The sequence below is a fragment of the Macaca nemestrina genome, chromosome 20 (genome assembly GCF_043159975.1).
Source record: "Macaca nemestrina isolate mMacNem1 chromosome 20, mMacNem.hap1, whole genome shotgun sequence".
NCBI classification, from domain to species: domain Eukaryota; kingdom Metazoa; phylum Chordata; class Mammalia; order Primates; family Cercopithecidae; genus Macaca; species Macaca nemestrina.
The window spans coordinates 42,035,097-42,059,023 of NC_092144.1; the positions used below are offsets into that span (position 1 = coordinate 42,035,097).

At 50.6% G+C, this 23,927-nt stretch overlaps 1 protein-coding gene across 8 annotated transcripts in view; it reads right to left on the reverse strand.

The window, feature by feature from the left end:
• LOC105495596 (ankyrin repeat domain 27) overlaps positions 1–23,927 on the reverse strand; it is an 81,034-nt gene that overhangs the window by 34,758 nt on the left and 22,349 nt on the right. For 6 of the 8 annotated variants that reach the window (XM_071085960.1, XM_011765333.3, XM_071085963.1 and 3 more), the window contains 11 exons: positions 19,749–19,859; positions 16,377–16,533; positions 14,282–14,436; positions 13,523–13,582; positions 13,382–13,435; positions 13,238–13,303; positions 13,077–13,153; positions 11,641–11,762; positions 10,240–10,318; positions 9,285–9,417; positions 271–363 (listed from right to left, as the gene is read on the reverse strand). In XM_071085960.1, coding sequence (XP_070942061.1) covers positions 271–363; positions 9,285–9,417; positions 10,240–10,318; positions 11,641–11,762; positions 13,077–13,153; positions 13,238–13,303; positions 13,382–13,435; positions 13,523–13,582; positions 14,282–14,436; positions 16,377–16,533; positions 19,749–19,859 — 1,107 coding nt within the window. The remainder of the gene's footprint in view (positions 1–270; positions 364–9,284; positions 9,418–10,239; positions 10,319–11,640; positions 11,763–13,076; positions 13,154–13,237; positions 13,304–13,381; positions 13,436–13,522; positions 13,583–14,281; positions 14,437–16,376; positions 16,534–19,748; positions 19,860–23,927) is intronic. The other 2 variants (XM_071085964.1, XM_071085965.1) reach the window with 1 other exon arrangement.

Here is a 23,927-nt window from a genome sequence, read left to right on the forward strand (position 1 = left end):
CCATTCTCCTGCCTCAGCCTCCCGAGTAGTGAGACTACAGGCATGCGCCCACCACACCCAGCTAATTTTTGTATATTTAGTAGAGGCGGGGGTTTCACCATGTTGGCCACACTGGTCTTGAACTCCTGACCTCAGGTGATCCACCCACCTCGGCCTCCCAAAGCGCTGGGATTACAGGCATGAGCCACCGTGCCTGGCCAACCCTGATGCTGCCAAGAGATGCAGCGTTCCTCACCCACCTTTACCCACAGAGACGTCCTGGTGTCTCACCTTAAACAGGCAGTCGGTGGGAGATGAAGTCATCTGAGAGAGTAAGCTCATTCTCTGCTTAAGGAACAGCCTGTCACCAAATCCCTCAGACTCCTGCAGGAAAAAAACCAAACGCACCACGAGACGTCGGTGCAGATCCTTCAACACACAGTGCCCCAGCAACAACCCCGGCTGAGCAGTATCAGCTTCCAGAGCAGTATCGGCTGTGCCTCTCACCCGCCTCACACAGGACCTGCTCGCTGAGACGGAGGACGGGCCGACGTCAGGCAGGGAGACGGGCTTTCTGGAAGTGGAGGCTTTGACAGTTGCTCCCGGCAGGGGAAGGGGGTGGCGGCGGCACCCTGACTGCGTGTATATGTGGAATGTGCCATCTCCAGTGTGGAATGCAGCACACACCATCGTCCTCCAGATGGAAACTCACACTGCCCTGGCCTCCCTCCCTCCCTCCTCACGCCTCTGACCAAATGCCTGCACAACCCAATTCCCTGCTGTCTTCTCTGGGGCCTTTGGGCAGGAAAGCCATTTTACAAGCTGGTCTCAGTTTCCCAGTGTCAACCAGCTGGAGAGAGAGGGGTGTTGCTTTTCGGACGTGCCTATTAAATAATATGGCCACATGGCCAGGCGCAGTGGCTCACACCCATAATCCCAGCACTTTGGGAGGCTGAGGTGAATGGATCACCTGAGGTCAGGAGTTCGATAAGAGCCTGGCCAACATGGTGAAACTCGTCTCTACTAAAAATACAAAAAATTAGCAGGGCGTGGTGGTACACGCCTGTAGTCCCAGCTACTTGGGAGGATGAGGCAGAAGAATCACTTGAACCCGGAAGACAGAGGTTGCAGTGAGCTGGTATCACACCACTGCACTCTAGCCTGGGTGACAAAGTGAGACTCCATCTCAAAAATAAATAAATAGGCAAGGCGCAGGGGCTCATGCCTGTAATCCCAGCACTTTGGGAGGCTGAGATGGGCGGATCGCCTGAGGCCGGGGGTTCAAGACCAGCCTGGCCAACAAGGCAAAACCCCATCTCTACAAAAATACAAAAATTAGCCAGGCATGGTGGTGCATGCCTGTAGCCCCAGCTACTCCAGAAGCTGAGACATGAGAATTGCTTGAACTCAGGAAGCAGAGGTTGCAGTGAGCCAAGATTGCGCCAATGCACTCCAGCCTGGGGACACAGCAAGACTCTGTCTCAATCATCACTCGATCAATCAATAAAATGGCCACGAGGCCAAATCCAGGAAGATATATGGGGAACTCATGACACAGACAGAGATTAACTACTCCTCCATCTCTTTGGGTGTTTCAAGGATCCACCCCAATTAATAAGTTTAGATCTTCATATTGGTAATGTTCACCCAGATACAAAAATCTAGGATTGGGTGCAGTGGCTCACTCCTATAATCCCAGCACTTTGGGAGGCTGAGGCAGGAGGATCACTTGAGCCCAGGAGTTTGAGACCAGCTGGGCAACACACAAGACCCCACCTCTGCAAAAAAATAAAAAATTAGGCTAGTGTGGTGGTGCATGCCTGTAGTCCCAGCTACATGGGAGGCTGAGGTAGGAGGATCACCTGAGCCCAGGAGTTGGAGGCTGCCATGAGCCATGATCATGCCACTGTACTGCCTCAGTGACAGAGCAACACCCTGTTCAAAAAGAAAAAAAAAAAAAAAAAAAAAACGCAAGGGCCGGGCACAGTGGCTCACACCTATAATCCCAGCACTTTGGGGGGCCAAGGCGGGTGGATCACTTGAGGTCAGGAGTTTGAGACCAGCCTGGTCAACATGGCGAAACCCCGTCTCTACTAAAAATACAAAAATTAGCCAGGTGTGGTGGCGCATGCCTGTAATCCCAACTACTCTGGAGGCTGAGGCAGGAGAATCACTTGAACCCGGCAGGTAGAGGTTACGGTGAGCCAAGATTGCGCCACTACACTCCAGTCTGGGCGACAGAGCAAGACTCCATCTCAAAAAAAAAAGGGCAGAACTCTAGGTATTTCTCGTAACACTTTATGAAATCATTTCTAGCAAGACAGTTCGATGCTCCCTTGAGCACCTGCAACCAAACCGTGTAATGACAAATTCGCTTCCTGAAAAGGGGTCTTGGTGGGAAGTAAAGGGAATTTCTTCCAGCCAGCAGCAGGCAGAAGGCCCCCAAACTCTGACAAATTTGTGGAATAAGGATGTCTCCTTACAGCCCTCTAAGTTTTGACTTGGAGGTCCACCGAAAGATACAGCCGACAGCACCTCTGGGGATAGGCCATTCCTGGGGGCCTCTGCCAAGCAGGGTCCTCCCAGCAGTTCCCCCAGGAGGGTTAACTTAGCAAATGAATACCAGCACCTGAGAGAGGCGCTTTTGCCCCAGCTGCTGTGTGCTATATAAAGCTCTAACAATCCGCTTTACACCTCGGTTCACAGCTGAGCAGCTTAGGGTCAGAGAAACATCACACATTGTTATCCGGGTAAATCCAGCACTCTTTCTGCAACTCTGGTTAATGATTTAGACAGCAGTGATGAAGAGAGGTAGGTCTCCCAAGACTGAATCTTCAGGGAAGAATGAGCTATTGGAAGAGGTGGGGGGGACATCAGCAAGGACTTACTAGAGAAAGGGGTACATCCTTTTTATGAGAAACCCAGTAATGTAAGGAAGGCCAAAAGCATGCAAAGCTGCAGCCAAGAATGGTACAGGTTCTTTCTTGTCTTTTTTTTTCTTTTTTTTTTTGAGACATGGTCTTACTCTGTCTCTCAAGCTGGACTGCAGTGGTACAATCATAGCTCACTGCAGCCTTGAACTACCAGGCTCAAGTGATCCTCCCACCTTAGCTTCCCAAGTAGCTGGGACTAAAGGTGTGCCACCATGCACTGCTAATTTTTTGTAGAGATGGGGGTCTTGCTACGTTGCCCAGGCTGGTCTCTAACTCCTGGCCTTAGGTGATCCTCCTGCCTTAGCCTCCCAAAGTGCTGGGATTACAGGCGTGAGTGACCAGGCCCAACCCAGATTCTTTCACAGTTCTCTTTTTTCATTCACAAAGGTAACACTAGAGTCATCCCAGCAATTTATTTTCAGAAAGCTGAAGTCTTCATTTATGAACATGTTTAAAGAATGTTGAGTGGGTGTGGTGCCTCATGCCTGTAATCCCAGCACTTTGGGAAGCCGAGGTGGGAGGATCACGAGCCCAGGAGTTCAATCCCAGCCTGGGCAAAATAGCGAGACCTCGTCTCTACAAAAAATTTAAGAATTAAAAAATTAGCCAGGTGTGGTGGCGCACATCTGTAGTCCCAGCTACCCAGGAGACAGAGGAGGGAGGATCCCTTTCAGCACAGGAGATGGAGGCTGCAAGCTAGGATCACACCACTGCAGTCCACCCTGGGTGACAGAGCGAGATCCTGGCTCTAGGAAAAATAAAATGCTATGGTCATCTCAAGTATATCTTGCAGAGAAAATTTCCATGAGACTGCATTCTATAAAGTCAATAGTAAAATCTAACTCGATGTCCTCATATTTAATCCTTAATACTTTTCAGAAACCTCTTCTGCTGTGAGAAGATACACTTGGGCTTTTTCCCAAGGAAACACCATCGATACATAGCAATGACTCTCCACATTCCTAAAGGGAACGTCATTACTTAAACCCGTGAGCAGCTAGGCCATAATACAGACAGAATCATAACAACAAGGAAGCCACCATGCCTGCTCTGTCAATTACAGACCACAGCAAATAGATGAGCACCTCTCAATACCTGTAGGGTGGGCTTCACAGCCAGCCTGAGGATGATGCATACTTGTTCTCAAGGTTTCACCAGAACCAACCATACTCCATCCAGGAGGGCAGGACCAGGGTCCAACACCCTGACAAGAGGGGTGCCTTGGACTGTGACCCTCCCTTGCCCATCCGAACCAAACACTATTCTTTTTTTTTTTTTTTTTTGAGGCGGAGTCTCGCTCTGTCGCCCAGGCTGGAGTGCAGTGGCCGGATCTTGGCTCACTGCAAGCTCCGCCTCCCGGATTTATGCCATTCTCCTGCCTCAGCCTCCTGAGTAGCTGGGACTACAGGCGCCCGCCACCTCGCCCGGCTAGTTTTTTGTATTTTTTAGTAGAGACGGGGTTTCACTGTGTTCGCCAGGATGGTCTCGATCTCCTGACCTCGTGATCCGCCCGTCTCGGCCTCCCAAAGTGCTGGGATTACAGGCTTGAGCCACCGCGCCTGGCCACCAAACACTATTCTTAAGGGCATCTTTACACCTCAGATGCAGAGACAAACAGACGTGCCCAAGATGTCTGAGCCTGCAGAAGGAGTGGACTCAGGCTGGGCACAGTGGCTGGCGCCTGTAATCCCAGCACTTTGGGAGGCCAAGGCAGGCAGATCACTTGAGGTCACGGGTTCGAGATGAGCCCAGCCAACACAGCGAAATCCCATCTCCATAAAAATACAAAAATTAGCCGGGCATAGTTTTGCGTGCCTGTAGTCCCAGCTACTTGGGAGGATGAGGCAGGAGAATCGCTTCAACCCGGGACAGGCGGAGGTTGCATTGAGCCGAGATTGCACCACTGCACTCCGGTCTGGGTGACAGAGCAAGACTCAGTCTCAAAAAAAAAAAAAAAAAAAAACAAAACTAAGGACTGGACTCAAACCCTCAAACCAACACCAGCACGAGAGAAGCAACCTCTCAAATACTACTCCCAATCTGCCTGCAATATTTTCTGAAATAAAAGGAGGTGTGAGAAGCCAACGGATACTATTTGGTCAGCCACCTCCTTACAATCTGGTGAAGGCCTCCACAGAAAGTGAGAAAAGAGAAGACAGCCACGCTATGGGGGCGGCTAGGGGACGGGAGCATCTTCGAGAGGTGGACACTTCCTTCCAGGTGACCAGAGACAACCCAGGCCCAGCAAGACACAGCAGAGTGATTCCTCTGCAGGGCAGGAAAGCCGGCCAGGGAGTGAACTCTCAGGCCAATCAGAGTGCAAGACCCAGAGGGCAGGGCAGACACCACTGCGCGCAGAGTGAGGGAAACAGGTTCCCAGAGCCTCAAAGAAAACAAGTCAAACTCACAATTCTTACTCCCCAGCCATGGAAATGAAAAGAAATTCTGAGGCTGCACACACACACAGGTAGAGACACAAGAGCACACACACACACATTCTTTTTTATTTATTTATTATTTATTTATTTATTTTTGCTGTAGAGACAAGGTCTCACTATGTTGCCCACACTGGTCTCCAACTCCTGGCCTTGGGTGATCCCCCCGCTCAGCCTCCCAGAATGCTGAGATTATAGGCATGAGCCACTGCACCCAACCCACACACACCCTCTAGAAGGTTGCTGATTTCCCCCTAAATATGGAAACAAGGCAGAAGGAAGTAACTTTTCAAAAGAGCCACAGCCAGCCACATCTGAGATGCGATGGATGACCCCCAATTTCATTGGCAGTGAGTGGGGGAATCAAATCAGACTTCAAAGAAGAAGAGAGATTAATTCTTCATCAACTACCTGAATACTGTCAATGAGTACAGCGAGATCATGACCTAAAATGTTGGTTAAAAAGGTAACTGTGTTCATTTCTTGTCACCGCCAAGTCATGTGGAGGCGGAGGCTCGGGTGTGTTGAAGATTCAGCTGCACCCATGACCCACCGCCATAGCCAAGGAAGGCATTGCACTGCTGTGCCTGTGACCCACTGCCATGGCTGAGAAAGGCCTTGCACTGCTGTACCCATGACCCACTGCCATGGCCAAGGAAGACATTGCTGCTGGCGGTGTAATGGACGTTAACACTGCTTTATGAGGGGTGCTGAAGGACACCCTCAACCACGGTGGCCTAGCACATGGACTTTGCAAAGCTGCCAAAGCCTCAGACGAGTGCTGAGCCCATCTTGGTGTGCTTGCATCCAACTGTGATGCGCCTGCGTGTGCCACGTTGGGGAGACCCTGGGTGCTGAACACCAGGTCAAACTAATTAAGGTTGATGACAATGAGAAATGAGGGGAATGGGTAAGGCCTCTGTAAAACTGACAAGAGAGAGGAGACCCTATGAAGGGGCTGGCTGCAGCTGTGTAGCAGTTAAGGACTATGACAAAGAATCTCGGCCCAAGGATGTCATCGAGGAGCGCTTCACATGCAAGAAATGAACGAATAAAATGCTGGCTCACATTCCTCAAAAAAAAAAAAAAAAAAGATACAATTGCGTATGCACAGAAAAAAAAGACAAATGCTAAAATATTAATAAATGTCACCCCTGGCTAGTAAGTTTACGAGAAGTTTTTGTTGTCTTCACTGCCATTTTATAGTCTGCAAAAATTATTTGTAAGCAAACATTAGTCTTCTAATTAGAAAAAAATTAAGCTATTCTTTTGGGGAAAAAACAGTACTCTCTCTCTCTCTCTATATATATATATATAAATGTACATCCATATTTGAGACAGAGTCTCACTGTGTCACTCAGGCTAGAGTGCAGTGGCGTAATCTCGGCTCACTGCAACCTCTGCCACCCGCATTAAAGCAATTCTCCTGCCTCAGCCTCCCAAGGAGCTGGGATTACAGGCACCTGCCACCATGCCCGGCTAATTCTCTTATTTTCTGTAGAGACAGGGTTTCACCATGTTGACCAGGCTGGTCTCAAACTCCTGACCTCAGATGATCCACCCGCCTCGGCCTCCCAAAGTGTTGGGATTACAGGCGTGAACCACCATGCCCGGCCCAGCACACAATATAATTTCACTTACGTAAAATATACATGGGTAGGAAAAAGACTGAAAATGCATGAACGTGTTAATAATGAATGAATGCGATGGAACTGCCTGTACCTGAGGGCGCCTGGACAGGCTGATGCTGTCTCCCAGACGCCTTACCTCATCATTATTTTGAGAGATTCTACATCAAGCTCTGACAAAGATGAATGTTCAATCCTCGGTACTCTCACCTTGTAATACAGAGATCTTTTCATTTTATTGATTTCAACTTTGTGATTTCTGTGAGTATGATCACGTTTTACTCATTGTTACGTAGTGAAACAGGCCAGCAGGACACTTGTGGTTCAAGATTCTGGCGATTCACGCAGAAATATAATCACACACCCCCACTCCAGCCAACACTCACCAACAACCAAGGAAACAATGGCAAGACTACTGAGTCCTCAAATTGCACACATTAATAGTCTCACTGATGGCAGCGGTGGCCCATCGGGAGTGGCTGCTGCAGACGTAAGCTGCAGTGGAGGAGGCACGGCCAGAGTTGTGCACTCTGCAGGGCCGACAGGAGCCAGGAACAGGCGGGAGCCCCATCACCCACTGAGTTGGCAGGGCGGGAGCCCTGAACTCCCAGGAACAGCTGCAGCCGCCCAGCCGCAGCTCCGGATCCAGGCACCTCTGAGCTCTCGGGGGCCCAGGAAGTGCCCCTGCCCCGGCAGACTTGTAAGTGCCTGCTCCCGCTCCCCTCACTCCTGGCACCCACTCCTCCCCACTCCTGGCACCCACTCCAATTTCGGAGCAAAGGTGAGGCCAAGTCAGGTACCGCTGCAACCCAGCCAAGTGTGCGCATGCTTTGGGTGACGCTGACACGCCAGCCTCCTGATGCCTCAGACCCCTCCAAGATTTTGGGAGCTGATGAGCATGGGAGAGAGGCCAAGACAGGGGCTGAGAGCAGCTTGGCGCAGGCCTGCAGGTGCCCCTTGGCACAAACAGCCTGGGCGCACTGGCCAGCATGCTGACGGTGGCAGAAGGCAGACAGGCTCCCGGGCGGAAGGGCAGGTCCCGAGTGAAGCCCCACCTTCAGAACAAGGACCGCCTGAAGCCTGGGGGCCGGGCTGTCAGTTCCAAGTGGAGTCCATGGCCCAGAGAGAGAACTCATGGTGCTTTTTCCAGGCCCACCCATGGACCAATCAGCACATACTCCCTCCCTTCTGAGCCATAAAAACCCTAGACTCAGCCAGACTCAGACAATCGGGACTACTAACTGCGGAAAGGAGCTACCTACGTCGGGCCTCTTTGACTCGTCAGGATGACCTGCCTGTGGTAAGGAACTGCCCACTGTGCGTCTTCTAAGAGCTGTTCTGCCATTCAGTGAAGCTCCTCTCTGCCTTGCTCACCCTCCACTAGTCTACGTAACTCATTCTTCCTGGACATGGGACAAGAACTCAGGACCCACCAAATGGCAGGACTGAAAGAGCTGTAACATAAACAGAGCTAAAACACGCTCCCAACTCACTACCCTGCAGGTGACAAAAAGGAGAGAAGAGCTCTGGTCCTTCAGGGAGCCCAACCTAGTTCCCTGAGCCAGGGCTATGACACTCTCCTTGGGGCTCTGCAGTTCCTGGTCTCTCCAAGCTTCCAGGCGCCACTGTGTTCCCCAGTGCCCACCGTGGAAGCGGCCTACAGTATGCCTGCTCTAGCTGCATCCTTGCATGGAGCAGGACCCTGCACGAGCAACTTGGAGTTACCCACACCACCTCAGTCAGCACACCATGCCCGGTTGTGTGCAGTGGCCGGACCCTGCACTTGCTCACATACCCCTTGCCACTCCACACCTGGCTTGCCCTCGGCAGGCATGCAATCTGGGCCAGCAGCGCAAGCCAAGTGCAGCCTACCAGGCCGGGAGGGTGAAACAGGCCCAGCAGGCCTGAACAAAACTCAGGCAAAGGAGCTTACCAGCCACAGAGATTTCCGGCTGGAAAGGCGACAGCCCGGGGATTCCGTGACATCACTTCTTGAATATCAAGGTCAAGAAATCAAAATTCCCTGCTTCCGGCTTCCCTTTGTACCCACATGTCTTTGGAGAGGATGGGGACTAATGAAGTAGGATATTAACAATGAAAATCCCAATGATAACCCACCAACTTTTACCACCAACTGGGGGCTTGGTGTTTTCACTGAGTGATTTTCAAGACTCACAGCCCTCAAACAGCTGAGGCCCCATTCCTGGGAGGCAATTTAAGAAAATCTCTGCCCACATACCAACCCCAGCAACCTATCAAGGGAACCATGATGCCCACAAAGGAAGGCCAGGGCAGGGGTGAGATCTTACAGGGGGTTTAGCGGAGAGGCTTCCTTGCCGAATGTATTCGATGGCAGCTTCGAATGAGGTCAGGCAGTATCCCAGTTCATCCTTTGCCGAGCTGCTGAACCTGAAGTTTTTGATGTAACTCAAATTTGCCATCCTAATGAAAGGAAGAAAAAAGTTACGTTGTTGTCTATTCAAGTCACACTTCTGCAAAAACAGTATTATTGGCTCGGGCGACTGACCAAATACCTAAAGTGTCGGTTCGCTCAGGGAGCTACCACCACGCTCCCCTGGGTCTCTCTGCAGAGCATGTGCGATTAGGAACACAAATAAAATGACTAGCTAGTTCCCTGAAATAGTCTTTAGCAAGCTGATTACTGTAAACTGAGCTGTGGGTTCCAGGGGGAAGATGATGGGTTTGGGGCCAGAAACAATGGCAATCAGCTTTCTGCTCAACCACTGCCTAGACACTCGTTCCAGAACAAGAAACATAAGCTCTCTGGTTTCCCCAGCTGTAAGTGGATAGATGAAGCGGGGGAGGCTCCACACCTAGCTCATAACAGGTGTCCAACTGAAGGTGGGCTTCTCCTAGAGTTATATTAGAACTACCACAGTGCAGTGCTGCCTTTTTTTTTTTTTTTTTTTTTTTTTGAGATGGAGTCTTGCTCTGTCGCCCAGGCTGGAGTGCAGTGGTGCCATCTTGGCTCACTGAAAGCTCCACCTCCCGGGTTTACGCCATTTTCCTGCCACAGCCTTCCGAGTAGCTGGGACTACAGGCGCCCGCCACCATGCCTGGCTAATTTTTTTTGTATTTTTTAGTAGAGACGGGGTTTCACCATGTTAGCCAGGATGGTCTCGATCTCCTGACCTCGTGATCCACCTGCCTCAGCCTCCCAAAGTGCTGGGATTACAGGCGTGAGCCACCGTGCCCGGTCAAGCGCTGCCATTTTTAAAAGAGCATCTTAACAGAAAATGTTACCAATTAGGGATCTCCGTTTTCACAAGCAAGTATAACAGGACTGATAGCAGATCATCAGCACACATGGTCTCCAGGTTCACTGCAAAGGGGAAACACACATTCAATGCCATCATGAGATTCAAATGGACTGACAAGCGTATCAACTCCCTACCACCGCACACCTTGCGAAACCACGTATCAAGGAGATCATACATCGGGGAAGAAATGTCATTGCACAAGCTCCTTTACAGTGTCCTGATCAGATGTCAGGTCCAGAGGGAAAAGAATGCCCAGCATTTTCAGAACATGACCAAAACAAGATATTAATAACTCAGGCCAGATACGGCGGCATGCGCCTATAATCCCAGAGCTTTGGGAGGCCAAGATGCGAGAATTGCTTGAGGCCAGGAGTCTGAGACCAGCCTGGGCAATATAGCAAGACCCCCACCTCTACAAAAAATATGAAAATTAGCCAAGTGTGGTGGTGCATGCCTGCAATCCGAGGTACTTGGGAGGCTGAGGCAAGAGGATCACTTGAGCTCAGGAGTTCAAGGATGTAGTACAGTGACCTACAAATGCACCCAGCCTGGGTGACAGAGTGAGACCCTGTCTCTTAAAACCAAAAAAAAAAAAAAAAAGGAGATGTTAACTCCAAGCAGACCATGACTTGCCACCCTCCTGGACAGCGAAAGAGCCCAGGGAGGTGGCTACAGTGATACAAAATGAAGATGAGTCCAGAGCCATCACCAAAAGCCTCTTTCTTCCCAAAGTCACTAAGGTCCTTCCTAAGGTCACTTCCACTTTATAGACATGGAGTCCACTGCCCATGTGGAGGTTCACGTTTTTTTCATTTTGAAATTTTAAGTAATTCATTCACGTTTAAAAATTCAAACAATACAAAAGAGTAAACTGTGAGTGTTCCTCCCATCCCCGCCAGCCAGTCTCTTTTCCCAGAGGCTCCTGCTGCTGCTTCCTGCACATCTGTCCAGGACAGCTATGAGCTCACCATCACATCATGGCTACACAGCTGTCCCCCTTTCTTTGATGCTGTTGGCTGGAAGTCTACCATATGCATTCCTCTTTATTTCACTCGATATACTCAGGATCATCCCTTATCTACACATATAGCTATATCTCATGTCTCTTCCTTATTGACTTTTCCTTGTTTTTTTTTTTTTTTTTTTGAGAAGGGGGTCTCGCTCTGTCACCAGACTGGAGTACACTGGTGTGATCACAGCTCACTGCAGCCTCCAATTCCTGGCCTCAAGTGATCCTCCCACCTTGGCCTCCCAAAGCACTGGGGTTACAGAGGTGAGCCACCGTGCCCAGCCCCATAAAAATCCCTTACGATAGCATCACTCTTTGCTTTTTCATCTGGATGTAGCATCTCCCCCTTGGCCAGGCCCCTTCCCAAGCACAAACCTCTCTGGCTTGGAGACTGTGTGATGAGCTGCACCACCTTTCGCAAGCAGACAAGCTTCTGCTGTGGGGAGGTGCATTTGTTCAGCTGAGCCAGCTCTCTTTTGGCACGAGGTATGTTAAAGCTGTAAAATAATTTGGAAAGTGACAACTTCAGAGCACAGTGAGAGAACTCTTTGGCCTGGATCTAAGAATACATCTCAGGGTCTACACTTCTCACAACAAACCAGAAGGAAGGAAACACAAAAACAGATACTGACAAGTCATCTGACTCAAGTCAGCGGCAAAACAGAACAGCCTTCAATCCCATTCAGGCTGCCAGGTGATACAGCTGTACAAGAAGGTTGAAAAAAAAAAATCCTATTCCTAGAGGGAAAGAACCCAAAGAGGTTTGTGGGAGGTGAAACATTTTTGTGTCCCAATGAAACTTAAATTAGGCCAGGTGCAGTGGCTCACACCCATAATCCCAGCACTTGTAAGCCAAGGTGGGCAGATCATTTGAGGTCAGGAGTTCAAGACCAGCCTGGCCAACAAGGTGAAACCCCGTCTCTACTAAAAATACAAAAATTAGCAGGGCGTGGTGGTGTGCACCTGTAATCCCAGCTACTCGGGAGGCTGAGGCAGGAGAATCACTTGAACTCGGAAGGCGGACGTTGCAGTGAGCCGAGATCACGCCACTGCACTCCAGCCTGGGCGATAGAGTGAGACTTAGTCTCAAAAACAACAAAAAAAATTAAAATTAAAAAAAATGAAACTTGGCCAGGCGCGGTGGCTCAAGCCTGTAATCCCAGCACTTTGGGAGGCCGAGACGGGCGGATCACGAGGTCAGGAGATCGAGACCATCCTGGCTAACACGGTGAAACCCCGTCTCTACTAAAAATACAAGAAAATTAGCCAGGCGAGGTGGTGGGCGCCTGTAGTCCCAGCTACTTGGGAGGCTGAGGCAGGAGAATGGCGTGAACCCGGGGGGGCGGAGCTTGCAGTGAGCCGAGATCGCGCCACTGCACTCCAGCCTGGGGCACAGAGCAAGACTCCGTCTCAAAAAAAAAAAAAAAAAAGAAAGAAACTTAAATTAACTCCTAAGTAGGTGCCTCTATGGCAAGGTTCCCTTGGGTGGGCAGGTGGGATGTCCCCTGCATGCAGAAACCACGTGGGCAAATTACATGCCCACTTGGGGCATGGGGACTAGCTGCACAAAACCCCGTGCCTCGTGGCTTCCATCCAGTCGGCGTGCTGGTGCACGGTGTGGGAGGGGGATGGCTACACACAGTCACCTGTAAAGGGTAGCCCTTCATCTTTGGTTGCAAGTAACTGCACTGTTCCTCAGAACCAACCATGTCAAATCCGCGTGTCGCCTCTGCCACTGAGAGGGCCTACTTCCAGGAGAAGACAGCGCCCCTGCCTCCGAGAACACCAAGCGCTGTGGCGTGAACCCTTACCTGAACTCCGGTTTCACACCAATATCTTTCTGCTGAAGATCTTGAAGGCTTCTTGTGATTTTGTTAAAGGCAGCATCCTAACAACAGATTTTAACGAACCTTCAAATCTCTCAAAAAGCACAGCAGGCTTCCATCTTGGGTGATAACAACTGAGAACCTACCTCGCTTGCCTCCATGGTCCCCACGTATTTAAAGATCAGGTCGTAAATTTCATGATGGACGTACATCTGTGGAATCAACAGATCCCATTCAGGGTGTGAGCAGGCAACAGGGTGTGCCTCCCAGCCATTCCGCCCCAACCTCACCTCCACTGCCTGCTTCATCAGGCTCATCTGGGCCTCCTGCTTGGCGAGCATTTTCTAGAGGGCAAGAGAAGCACAGTGAAAGGGCTTGGATTTGCATGGGGGTGCACCGCAATCCTCCCTCTTGGAAGTCTTGCTGCTTACCAGGTGAGAGTCCCTCAGAAGCTGCTGGAGGCATTTGGTGTAGAGAGCATTCGCTGAGTCCTAAACCACACAGAGCAGAGGGACCTTACCAGCGAGGCCATGACGCGGGAGCCAGAGCAGGTAAAGCGCCCAGAGTTTCAAGGGTTAACACAAGCTTTATCAAGTCAATTACATGATTTTTCTCAACTTTTTTTTTTTAGGTGTGTATGCATTAAAAGCAGGAGAAATTTCCCCTTGGAGTTGTTAACAAGAGGATAATAATACTCATTTTTATACTTCCTCATGGCTTATACCACTTGGTTTTTGTTTTTGTTTTTGTTTTTTTAAGAGAAAGGGTCTCACTTTGTTGCCCAAAGTAGAGTGCAGTGGTATGACTACAGCACGCTGCAGTCTCAAATGCCTGAGCTAAAGTGATCCTCCCACCTCCGCCTCCCAAGTAGCTGGGAATACACGTGCATGCCACCACACCTGGCTAATTTTTGTATTTTCTGTAGCGATGGGGTCTTTCTATGTTGCCCAGGCTGGTCTTAAACTCCCAGCCTCAAGAGATCCTCCCATCTTGGCCTCCCAAAGTGCTGGGAAGACAGGCTTGCACCACCCTGCCCGGCTACACTACTTTTATAGTTAGAGAGAAACATTTTTAAAAGACTTCAAACAGTAAGGCAGCACCAGGCAGTTCCAGAGAAAACTGAGGGTTCCGGGTGCCCTGCACTGAACCGAGACAGGGCACGCCAGGCAAAGGGCAGCACGGCTACTGACTATGTGGTGACGGAGGCTCTTCCTCTCGCATTCTCGGAATGTTCGGTGGAAAGAGGCAATGTTCCTGTCAAATCGCTCGGAGTGTCTTCCCAAGAACTCTCTCACATCTTCAATGGTTTTCAGGGAAAAGGGATCTGACGGTGCCAAAGGCTCTTCTGAAAAAGAAACAGGTCGGGCCTGCTGAAGCCTCTACTGGTTCCTGACTCTGTCCTATCCTACCCTAGAGGGTCTAGGCCCTCTGCGGAGGAGGGCAAATGTCCTTATTCCAAGACACTGCACAAGAACAGCCCAGTTACAGGACACCCTGGAGTCCAGAGAGCCTGGTCCTCTCAAGGCCTCTTCCTGGGACAAAACCAAACTATGTGGGACCATCGGCAAGACCCCGATTCCTGACAGGAAGAGCCTCAGTGGGCATCCTGCACACTGTTATCTCAATTTCCTGGGGCAAATGAAGAATTATTATTTATTAAAAATAACAAAATCTCAAAGAGGTACAATGCTGGAGCTGGGCGCTATAAGAGCCAGCCCTGAAGCTGAGACCCAGAGACAAAGCTGGGGCTACCACTTTGCACAACTCATGGGGGCAACAGTCACATCCCGGGTTCATCACAGGCAGGCTGAGGTCTACGTGAATGCTGGCTCCTGGAATTGTGCAATGCCCGACCTGTGCAACAGTAGCCCCGATCCACACCTCCTCAGCCCAGTGACTAAGTTCTAGGAGGAACCACTGGAAACGATGATATAGGTCTCCATGTGGCTCTTGAATATTTTCCAGGATGTTTAACCTTTTTAAAAAAATAATTTATTGGCCGGGCGCGGTGGCTCCCGCCTGTAATCCCAGCACTTTGGGAGGCTGAGGCGGGCAGATCACGAGGTCAAGAGATCGAGACCATCCTGGCCAACATGGAGAAACCCTGTCTCTACTAAAAATACAAAAATTAGCTGGGTGTGGTGGTGGACGCCTGTAATCCCAGCTACTCAGGAGGCTGAGGCAGGAGAACCACTTGAACCCAGGAGCTGGAGGTTGCAGTGAGCCGAGATTATGTCACTGCACTCCAGCCTGGCAACAGAGCAAGACTCCGTCTCAAAAATAATTAAATAATAATAATAATTTTATTGTTTTTGGAGATAGGGTCCTGCTCTGTAGCCCACACTAGAGTGCAGTGGTATGATCATGGCTCAGTGCAGCCTTGAATTCCTAGGCTCGAGTGACCCTCCCACCTCAGCCTCTTGAATAACTGAGACTACAGGCATGCACCACCATGCTCAGCTAATTTTTATTTTTTATTTTTTTTGAGGCGAATTCTCACTCTGTAGCCCAGGCTGGAGTGCAGTTGTGTGATCTTGGCTCACAGCAACCTCCCTGTCCCGGGTTCAAGTGATTCTCCTGCCTCAGCCTTCCGAGTAGCTGGGATTACAGGAGTGCACCACTGCACCTAATTGTTTTGTATTTTAGTAGAGATGGGGTTTCACCATGTTGGCCAGGCTGGTCTTGAACTCTTGACCTCAGGTAATCCGCCCACCTCAGCCTCCCAAAGTGCTAGGATTACAGGCGTGAGCCACTGCGCCCAGCCTATTTTTTATTTTTGAGACAGTCTCACTCTGTCACCCAGGATAGAGTGCAGCGGCATGATCTCAGCTCACTGTAATCTCCGCCTTCTGGGTTCAAGCAATTCTCCTGCCTCAGCCTCCCGAGTAGCTGGGATTACAGGGGCACGCCACCATACCTAGCTAATTTTTGTATTTTTAGTAGAGATGGGCTTTCGCCCTGTTGACCAGGCTGATCTTGAACTCCTGGTCTCAAGTAATCTGCCTGCCTCAGCCTCCCAAAGTGCTGGGATTACAGGCATGAGCCACCGTGGCTGGCTTGATTTTTTAAATTTTTTATAGAGACGGGGTCTCGCCATGTTGTCTAGGCTAGTTTTGAACTCTTGGCCTCAAGTGATCCTCGCGCCTTGGCCTCCCAAAGTGCAGGGATTACAGGCGCGAGCCACCATACCCGGCCTTGTTTAACCTTTCGACAGTTAAGTCAGGAACAAGTTCAACAAACACATTTCTCTAAAACAGGAGAAAAGGGTTTTTTCTCCCAGAATACCTGAACTCTCTCTCTTTTCCAAAGGATGGGCTATACACAGGATGCTGAAACTCTCTTCTTTTTCATTGTAGAAAGTTTCTTCAAAGAGAACGGGCACTGAGAGAAGACAGGCAAAACCAGCTCCTAATTTAATCCTGTTCCCTTGTATAAAGACATCCTGCAAACAAGAAAGCCATCACTGCACCAGCAGCCGGGGCAACCATGTCCCACTCTCAGCCTGGCCCCCAACGCAGCACGTAACCAGACCCTATGGCCTTCACCCCAGTGTGGGTTTGCTGTGGCACAAATGCTCTCCTGTTTTGTTTTGATACTAAAATGTTTCCTCTTTGTTGACCTAGTAACTGTGGCTGCAAGATACCCGAATTATTTTTATTTTTTTACTTTTGAGACAGAGTCTCACTCCGTCACCCAGGCTGGAGTGTAGCGGTGCAATCTCGGCTCACTGTTACCTCTGCCTCCCAGGGTCAAGCAATTCTCCTGCCTCAGCCTCCTGAGTACCTGGCACCACAGGCACCCACCACCACACCCAGCTAATTTTTATATTTTTAGTAGAGACGTGGTTTTGCCATGTTGGCCAGGCTGGTCTCAAACTCCCGGCCTCAAGTGATCCGCCCACCTTGGCCTCCCGCAGTGCTGGGATTACAGGAGTGAGCCACTGCGCCGGGCCCACACGGTGCATTTGTTCATCTTTTTAGTTTCCTTCATTTGGAACAGTGCCTCGGGTCTTTCTTCGCCTTTCACGACATTGACATCTTTGTTGTGTATTGCAGACTGTCCCTCCATGTGTTTGGGAGGATTTGTCTGATGTTTCTTGACAATTAGATTCCTGACAATTAGAGAGTTTTACAGTCACATGTTTCTGATAGGAATGCCCTGAAAGGGGTGTTTTACCTCCCTCTGTGTATCCTGTTGTAACGCACATGATGTCAGCTGTTGGAAGGCACCTGATAGCTTTTTTCACTGTTGATGTTAACCATGGGGCATGTGTTGTGTTTTTTTTGTTTTTTGGTTTTTTTTTGCTTTTAAAGCAGAAGCAGGTAGATTCTGAGAGAGGGAGACTTTATTCCCATTCAGGAATGGCCCTGTTTTTCCCGGCATCCCCGTGGTCAGGGAAACCCAGCCACACTGTCCTCACTGGGGCGGGAGCTGCGTTCAGACACGGCAGCTGAGGCTCGTGGCGCTGTGACGGGGAGAGGAAGCGCGGGGTTGTCAGTGCACCTGCTCTCTGCCCTGTGGCTCACAAGACACACTGCTTGCTATCTTCCTGCCACAGATCTCCTCATCCCAGCTGTCAGTCAGCTTAGTTGATTTGTTCTCTTTTGGACACCCAGATCTACAAAGAGGACAGGAGTCGGGCTTTGCGCGGCTGGTCTGTCCCCAGCACCCGGCCATGACCACAGTGAGCCGTGCAGGGAGTAGCAGGTGGGATTCAGCCCTGGCCACACTGCAGCACCAGATTACTTCCATCTCTTAGATAGGGAGAGCTTGCTTTCTTTTTCTTTTCACAAAGAACACAGGATTTCTTCTACTCGAGAAATAGCTCAATGTTTTTTCTGTTGCAACATTTAAAAAGGATCCAGGCCGGGTACAGTGGCTCATGCCTGTAATCCAAGCACTTTGGGAGACCAAGGTGGGTGGATCATTTGAGGTCAGGAGCTGAGACTGAGCTACTGCACTCCAGCCTGGGTGACAGAGTGAGACTCTGTCTCCAAAAAAAAAAAAAAAAAAAAAAAATGCACTGTGTGATTCCAGAGCTAAGAAGAAAAAAAAAGCTATATTATCTGAGTTCGATCACTGCATTGTGGTTACATAAGAGAATGCCTGTTCTTGGGAAATACACTGAACTGTCTTGGGCTTAAGGGCACAGTGTCTGCAACTTAGTCTCAAAAGATTCAGGCTGGGAGCAGTGGCACACGCCTGTAATCCCAGCACTTTGGGAGGCTGAGGCAGGCAGATCATGAGATCGAGACATCAAGACCATCCTGGCCAACACGGTGAAACCCCGTCTCTACTAAAAACACAAAAATTAGCTGGGCATGGTGGCGCATGCCTGTAGTCCCAGCTACTCAGGAGACTGAGGCAGGAGAATCGTTTGAACCCGGGAGGTAGAGGTTGGGTGCACTGAGTCGAGATCACACCACTGCACTCCAGCCTGGTGACAGAGCGAGATTCTGTTTGGAAAAAAAAAAAGATTCAAAATAATAATGTGTCGAGAGAGATAAAACAACCAATGTGTGGTGGCCGGGCGCGGTGGCTCAAGCCTGTAATCCCAGCACTTTGGGAGGCCGAGACGGGCGGATCACGAGGTCAGGAGGTCGAGACCATCCTGGCTAACACGGTGAAACCCTGTCTCTACTAAAAATACAAAAAAACTAGCCGGGTGAGGTGGCAGGCGCCTGTAGTCCCAGCTACTCAGGAGGCTGAGGCAGGAGAATGGCGTGAACTCGGGAGGCGGAGCTTGCAGTGAGCCGAGATGGCACCACTGCACTCCAGCCTGGGCGACAGAGCAAAACTGCGTCTCAAAAAAAAAAAAAAAAAAAACAACCAATGTGGCAAGAACGTTAACAGCTTGGGGGGAAGCATGTTTAAGAGTTTTTTTGACTTTACTAAAACATTTGAAATTATTTCATAACAAAAGATTGTTTTTTGGGTGTTTTTTTTTTTTTTTTTTTTTCCCCAGACAGGGTCTAGCTCTGCTGCCCAGGCTACAGGGGGGTAGCACAATCATGGCTTACTGTAAGCTCAAACTCCTGGGCTTAAGCAATTCTCCCACCTCTGCCTCCCAAGTAGCTGGGACTATAAGCACGCACCATCACATCTGGCTGATTTTTTTATTTTTATTTTTGGCAGAGATGAGGTCTCGCTGTGTTATCCAGGCTGGTCTCAAACTCCTGGCCTCAAGTGATTCTCCTGCCTCGGCCTCCCAAAGTGATAGGATTACAGGCATGAGCCACCATGCCCAGCCGAAACAAAAAGCTTTTAAAAACTACAATAGTCATCCCTGATGTCCTATTTGGGGCCAAGAAACTGACAAGCTTTTCATGGTACTGGGATAAAGCAACTTCCTCTGGCTCGGACATCAGCAAGGAGGTGTTCCAGTAACACATGGCAGACACCCCATCACAGGCTCAGGGAGAGACGCTCAGCACCTCCCGGCCTCCAAGGCAGCAGCTGGGGTCCTGCTCACTGTCACCACCTCCCTTTCCTCCACCACAAAGGCAGGGTCCCTCTAGCCCCCCACGGGGCTGCAGCGTGTGTCAAATGCCACCATTGCCAGTAGCTGTGAAAGGCTGAGAACAGGACTCTCTTCCCTCCCCTCTGGTCCCAAACACGGAGTAGGTGACCCTGGCCCACCCACCAAGAAATGAATACCTTTCCATTTAAGGTCTGAAAATGTTCTTCCACAGGTATCAAAATGTAGGACTCAAACTGACAAGTAGACTGGATGCTGCTCGACAGGCTTCCTTTGCAGGGTACTAAGACCTAGAAAAAACAATTCAGGGGAACATTAGACAGACGTGCCATTTACCACCTCAGCAGAACAGGGTGTGCCCAAAGGCGCTCCAGCTGGACACACAGTGGGACCTGCTGGCGGACAGAACGCCCGAGGTCCCCTGCCAACACGGCCACAGTGGCTGCCAGCTGAGTTGATCTGCTGCTGCTGTTGTTGTTGTTGCTGCTGTTGTGATGGAATCAGGCAGAGGAGCAGAACAGTACAAATCCTTCTCCACCTTCAGATACGGAGGCTGACGGCTCCTTCCCACACTTGCTGGGTCCTCCCCCAAGTTAGTGGCCCCAGGCTCCCTGTCTATTCTCAACAGTGCAGTTGCAAGGACCCAGGGGCTCAGGGACAAGTCCAGATGAAGACAGGAGCACTTGCAAAGTACAGAAAAGGGAAGCTAAAAGATCACACCTTCTCCCACCATTCAAAAAAGAAACACGGCCAGGCGCGGTGGCTCATGCCTGTAATCATAGCACTTTGAGAGGCCAAGGCAGGTCGATCACTTGAGGTCAGGAGTTTGAGACTGGTCTGGCCAACATGGCAAAACCCCTGGCTCTACTAAAAATACAAGAATTAGCAAGGCGCGGTGGCACACGCCTGTAATGCCAGCACTTTGGGCGGCTAAGGCAGGCAGATCACTTGAGGTTAGGAGTTTGAGACCAGCCTGGGCCACATGATAAAACCCTGTCTCTACTAAAGAAACAAAAAACAAACACAAAAACGGAACAAAAAAATTAGCTGGGCATGGTGGTGCACGCCTATAGTCCCAGCTACTTGGGAGGTTCAGGTGGGAGGATCACCTAGGCCTGGGAGGCAGAGGTTGCAGTGAGCTGAGATCACGCGACTTCACTCCAGCCTGGGTGAGAGAGCTGTCTCCAAAAAAAAAAGCATAAAGAAAAGAGTAGGGCCGGGCGCGGTGGCTCAAGCCTGTAATCCCAGCACTTTGGGAGGCCGAGACGGGCGGATCACGAGGTCAGGAGATCGAGACCATCCTGGCTAACACGGTGAAACCCCGTCTCTACTAAAAAATACAAAAAACTAGCCGGGCGAGGTGGCGGGTGCCTGTAGTCCCAGCTACTCGGGAGGCTGAGGCAGGAGAACGGCGTAAACCCGGGAGGCGGAGCTTGCAGTGAGCTGAGATCCGGCCACTGCACTCCAGCCTGGACCACAAAGCGAGACTCCGTCTCAAAAAAAAAAAAAAAAAAAAAAAAAAGAAAAGAGTAGAAGGAAACCATCATCCATGGGGAGCCCACCTTGGCCTCCCAAAGTGCTGGGATGACAGTCAGGAGCCACTGTGCCTGGTCCATTGTATTATTCTTTCTACCTTTATCTGTTTGAAATTAAACATAATAATCTGAAATTTTAATAAAAAATTAAAATAAAGCGAGGCCCTTATATATTAGGCTAGAAGAAACGACCTCAAGGCTTCCATGTGGCCTCACCACTGCAGTTGGCAGAAAAGAAAGAAGATCCTAGAGGCCAAAGTGGGCCACAGGCAATGGGATCTAAAGAACCAGTCCTCGGGTGTTTAATGCTTGAAGTCGAAGATGGCCCCCTCCAGCTGCACATGAAGGACTCACACCATCCCATTTAAGGAAGTGCCGTGGCTAGAGGGCCTTCATCTGGTCTCCGGGAAGCAGGAACTTCAAAGGGGCCTCACAGAACTCTGTCCCACTGTGCCCACATGCTGCCCGCTTGTTCGCATCACCTTCTCCGCCTCCCCTACTTGCATAACGCACGCCTGGCCCCATTCACGGCATCCCCACTGCCAAGCACACTACAGGACACGAGGCAGGTGCCCAGTGCATGTTTGCTGGGTAAATCGGGGGCCCTCAGGACCAACCCTTCCCCCATCCAGTTTTCTGGCAGACACAAAACAGAGCTCTAGTTCCTCCTATGCCAAGAAAGAGAGAGGCTCCTGCTGCCCAGAGCATTTCATAGCAAGCAGAAGCCAACGCTGGGCTCTCAGGCTCCACCCACCCCCACAGCAATCCTGCTGAGACTGGGAAGGAGTCAGGCCCGGAGGAGGGGGTGGGCAGCTAGGCCAGCGGCCTCCAGGCTATCCCTTAGGGAGCTTCAGACTACTTCTGGAGTAGCTGTGGAGTTTTTACAGCCGGCAAAGACTTTTCAGAGTCACTGGCATAGACAAAGTTCAGAGTTACCGTGAAGACCAGAAGGTAGGGACCTAGAAATGTCAAGGCTTAACCAAAAAATGGTTTATTCTAGCCCCTTTATAAAGAATTTTTAAAATAACAGTAATTAAAGAAAGGCCAGGTGCGGTGGCTCACGCCTGTAATCCCAACACTTAGGGAGGCGGAGGCAGGTGGATCACCTGAGGTCAGGAGTTTGAGACCAGTCTGGCCAACATGGCGAAACCCCATCTCTACAACTAAAAATACAGAAATTAGCCAGGCGTGGTGGCGACAAAAATTAGCCAGGCGAGGTGGCGGCCGCTTGTAATCCCAGTTACTCAGGAGGCTGAAGCAGGAGAATCGCTTGAACCCGGGAGGCGGAGGTTGCAGTGAGCCAAGATCGCACCATTGCACTGCAGCCTGGGCTACAAGAGCGAAACTCCATCCTGGGGGTGGCGTGGGCAGAGAAAGAAAGTCCTGCAAGAGCTGCATTTTATGGGGAAAACCCAAAGGAGACAGGCGCCGTGGTGCACGCCTGTCATCACAGCACTTTGGGAGGCCGAGGCGGGTGGATCACTTGAGTCCAGGAGTTCGAGACCAGCCTGGGCGACAGGGCAAAACCCCGTCTCCACAAAAAATACAAAAATTACCCAGGCATGGTGGTGCATGCCTGTAGTCCCAGCTAAGGAGGCTAAGACAGGAGGATCACTTGAGCCCAGGAGGTGGAGGTTGCAGTGAGCCAAGATCACGCCACTACACTCCAGCATGGGTGACAGAGCAAGACCCCATTTCAAAAGAAAGAAAGAAGGAAAGAAAAGTCAAATAAAAAGCAAGAATCTGCCTGAGTGGCACCTACTCCAGGGCGCCCTCCTGCTTCCTCCTCAGGCTGGATTAAGCACTCCACAACTGCCCACACTGCCTTTCGTCCTGACACTCATTCCTCTGGCCTGCAAATGGCCGGTTTCTGGAATTCCCTGAAGGCATGCCAAGTTCCCTACTGATCGTGTAACCCTGAAACCTGGCACGGTGCCTGGCGTGGAGTGGATGGCCACAGCTTGTTGGCAGCATCTATACTAAATAAATCCTGAGAACTGGAGCAGGGGTCTCAGCGCCCTTAGCTTGGATGAAAGTCAGTTCCTGGGGCTTAGAAGACATGCCGCTGGGTTCCCAGACTAGGCCCCCGGAGCCTGCTTACCCCGTTAAATCAGACACCTCAATAAAAGGACCAAGTTTAATCTCCTTTGAAATTTTTGTTTTACTTATAGGCAAAGGGGCCGGTCCCCTGGTGCACCTGGGAAACCTGGAGGACTTCCAACCCTGCGCTGCAGCCCCAAGGACACAGACCTGCCCAGCCTGCTCTGACGACGCCGCAGGTGTGTAATTAGCCAGATAGCTGTAAGCACAGCGGTGACTTTTAGAAGCAGTGGGGGTGTCACGGGCCTCTGAGATTGAAATTTGAAATCTGGGTGAGCACAGGAGAAGGCACTTCCACTGTCCAATCAGATAGCAGAGGAGGGCAGGAAGCAGACACCTGCCTGCATGCAGGGGCGTCCCCACAAAAGGAGCACCTGGGAAGGAAGGTGGCTCGAGGTGTGGCTGGGTGGGGCTGGGGAGGGAAGGAGTAGTCAAGCTGCGCGCTCAGCTGCCCCACACACACTGCTGCAGGGCCACACGGAGAAGAGGCGGCCCAGCAGTGTGGACGCAGGGAGAAGCATGGCGCAGTTCACTCTGCAGGAGACACGTTTTTCTTTTGTTTTGTTTTGTTTTGTTTTTGTTTGTTTGTTTTTGTTTTTCGAGGCAGAGTCTCCTTCTGTTGCCCAGCCTGGAGTGCAGTGGCGTGATCTTAGCTCACTGCAACCTCTGCCTCCCAGGTTCATGCGATCCTCCTGCCTCAGCCTCCCGAGTAGCTGGGATTAC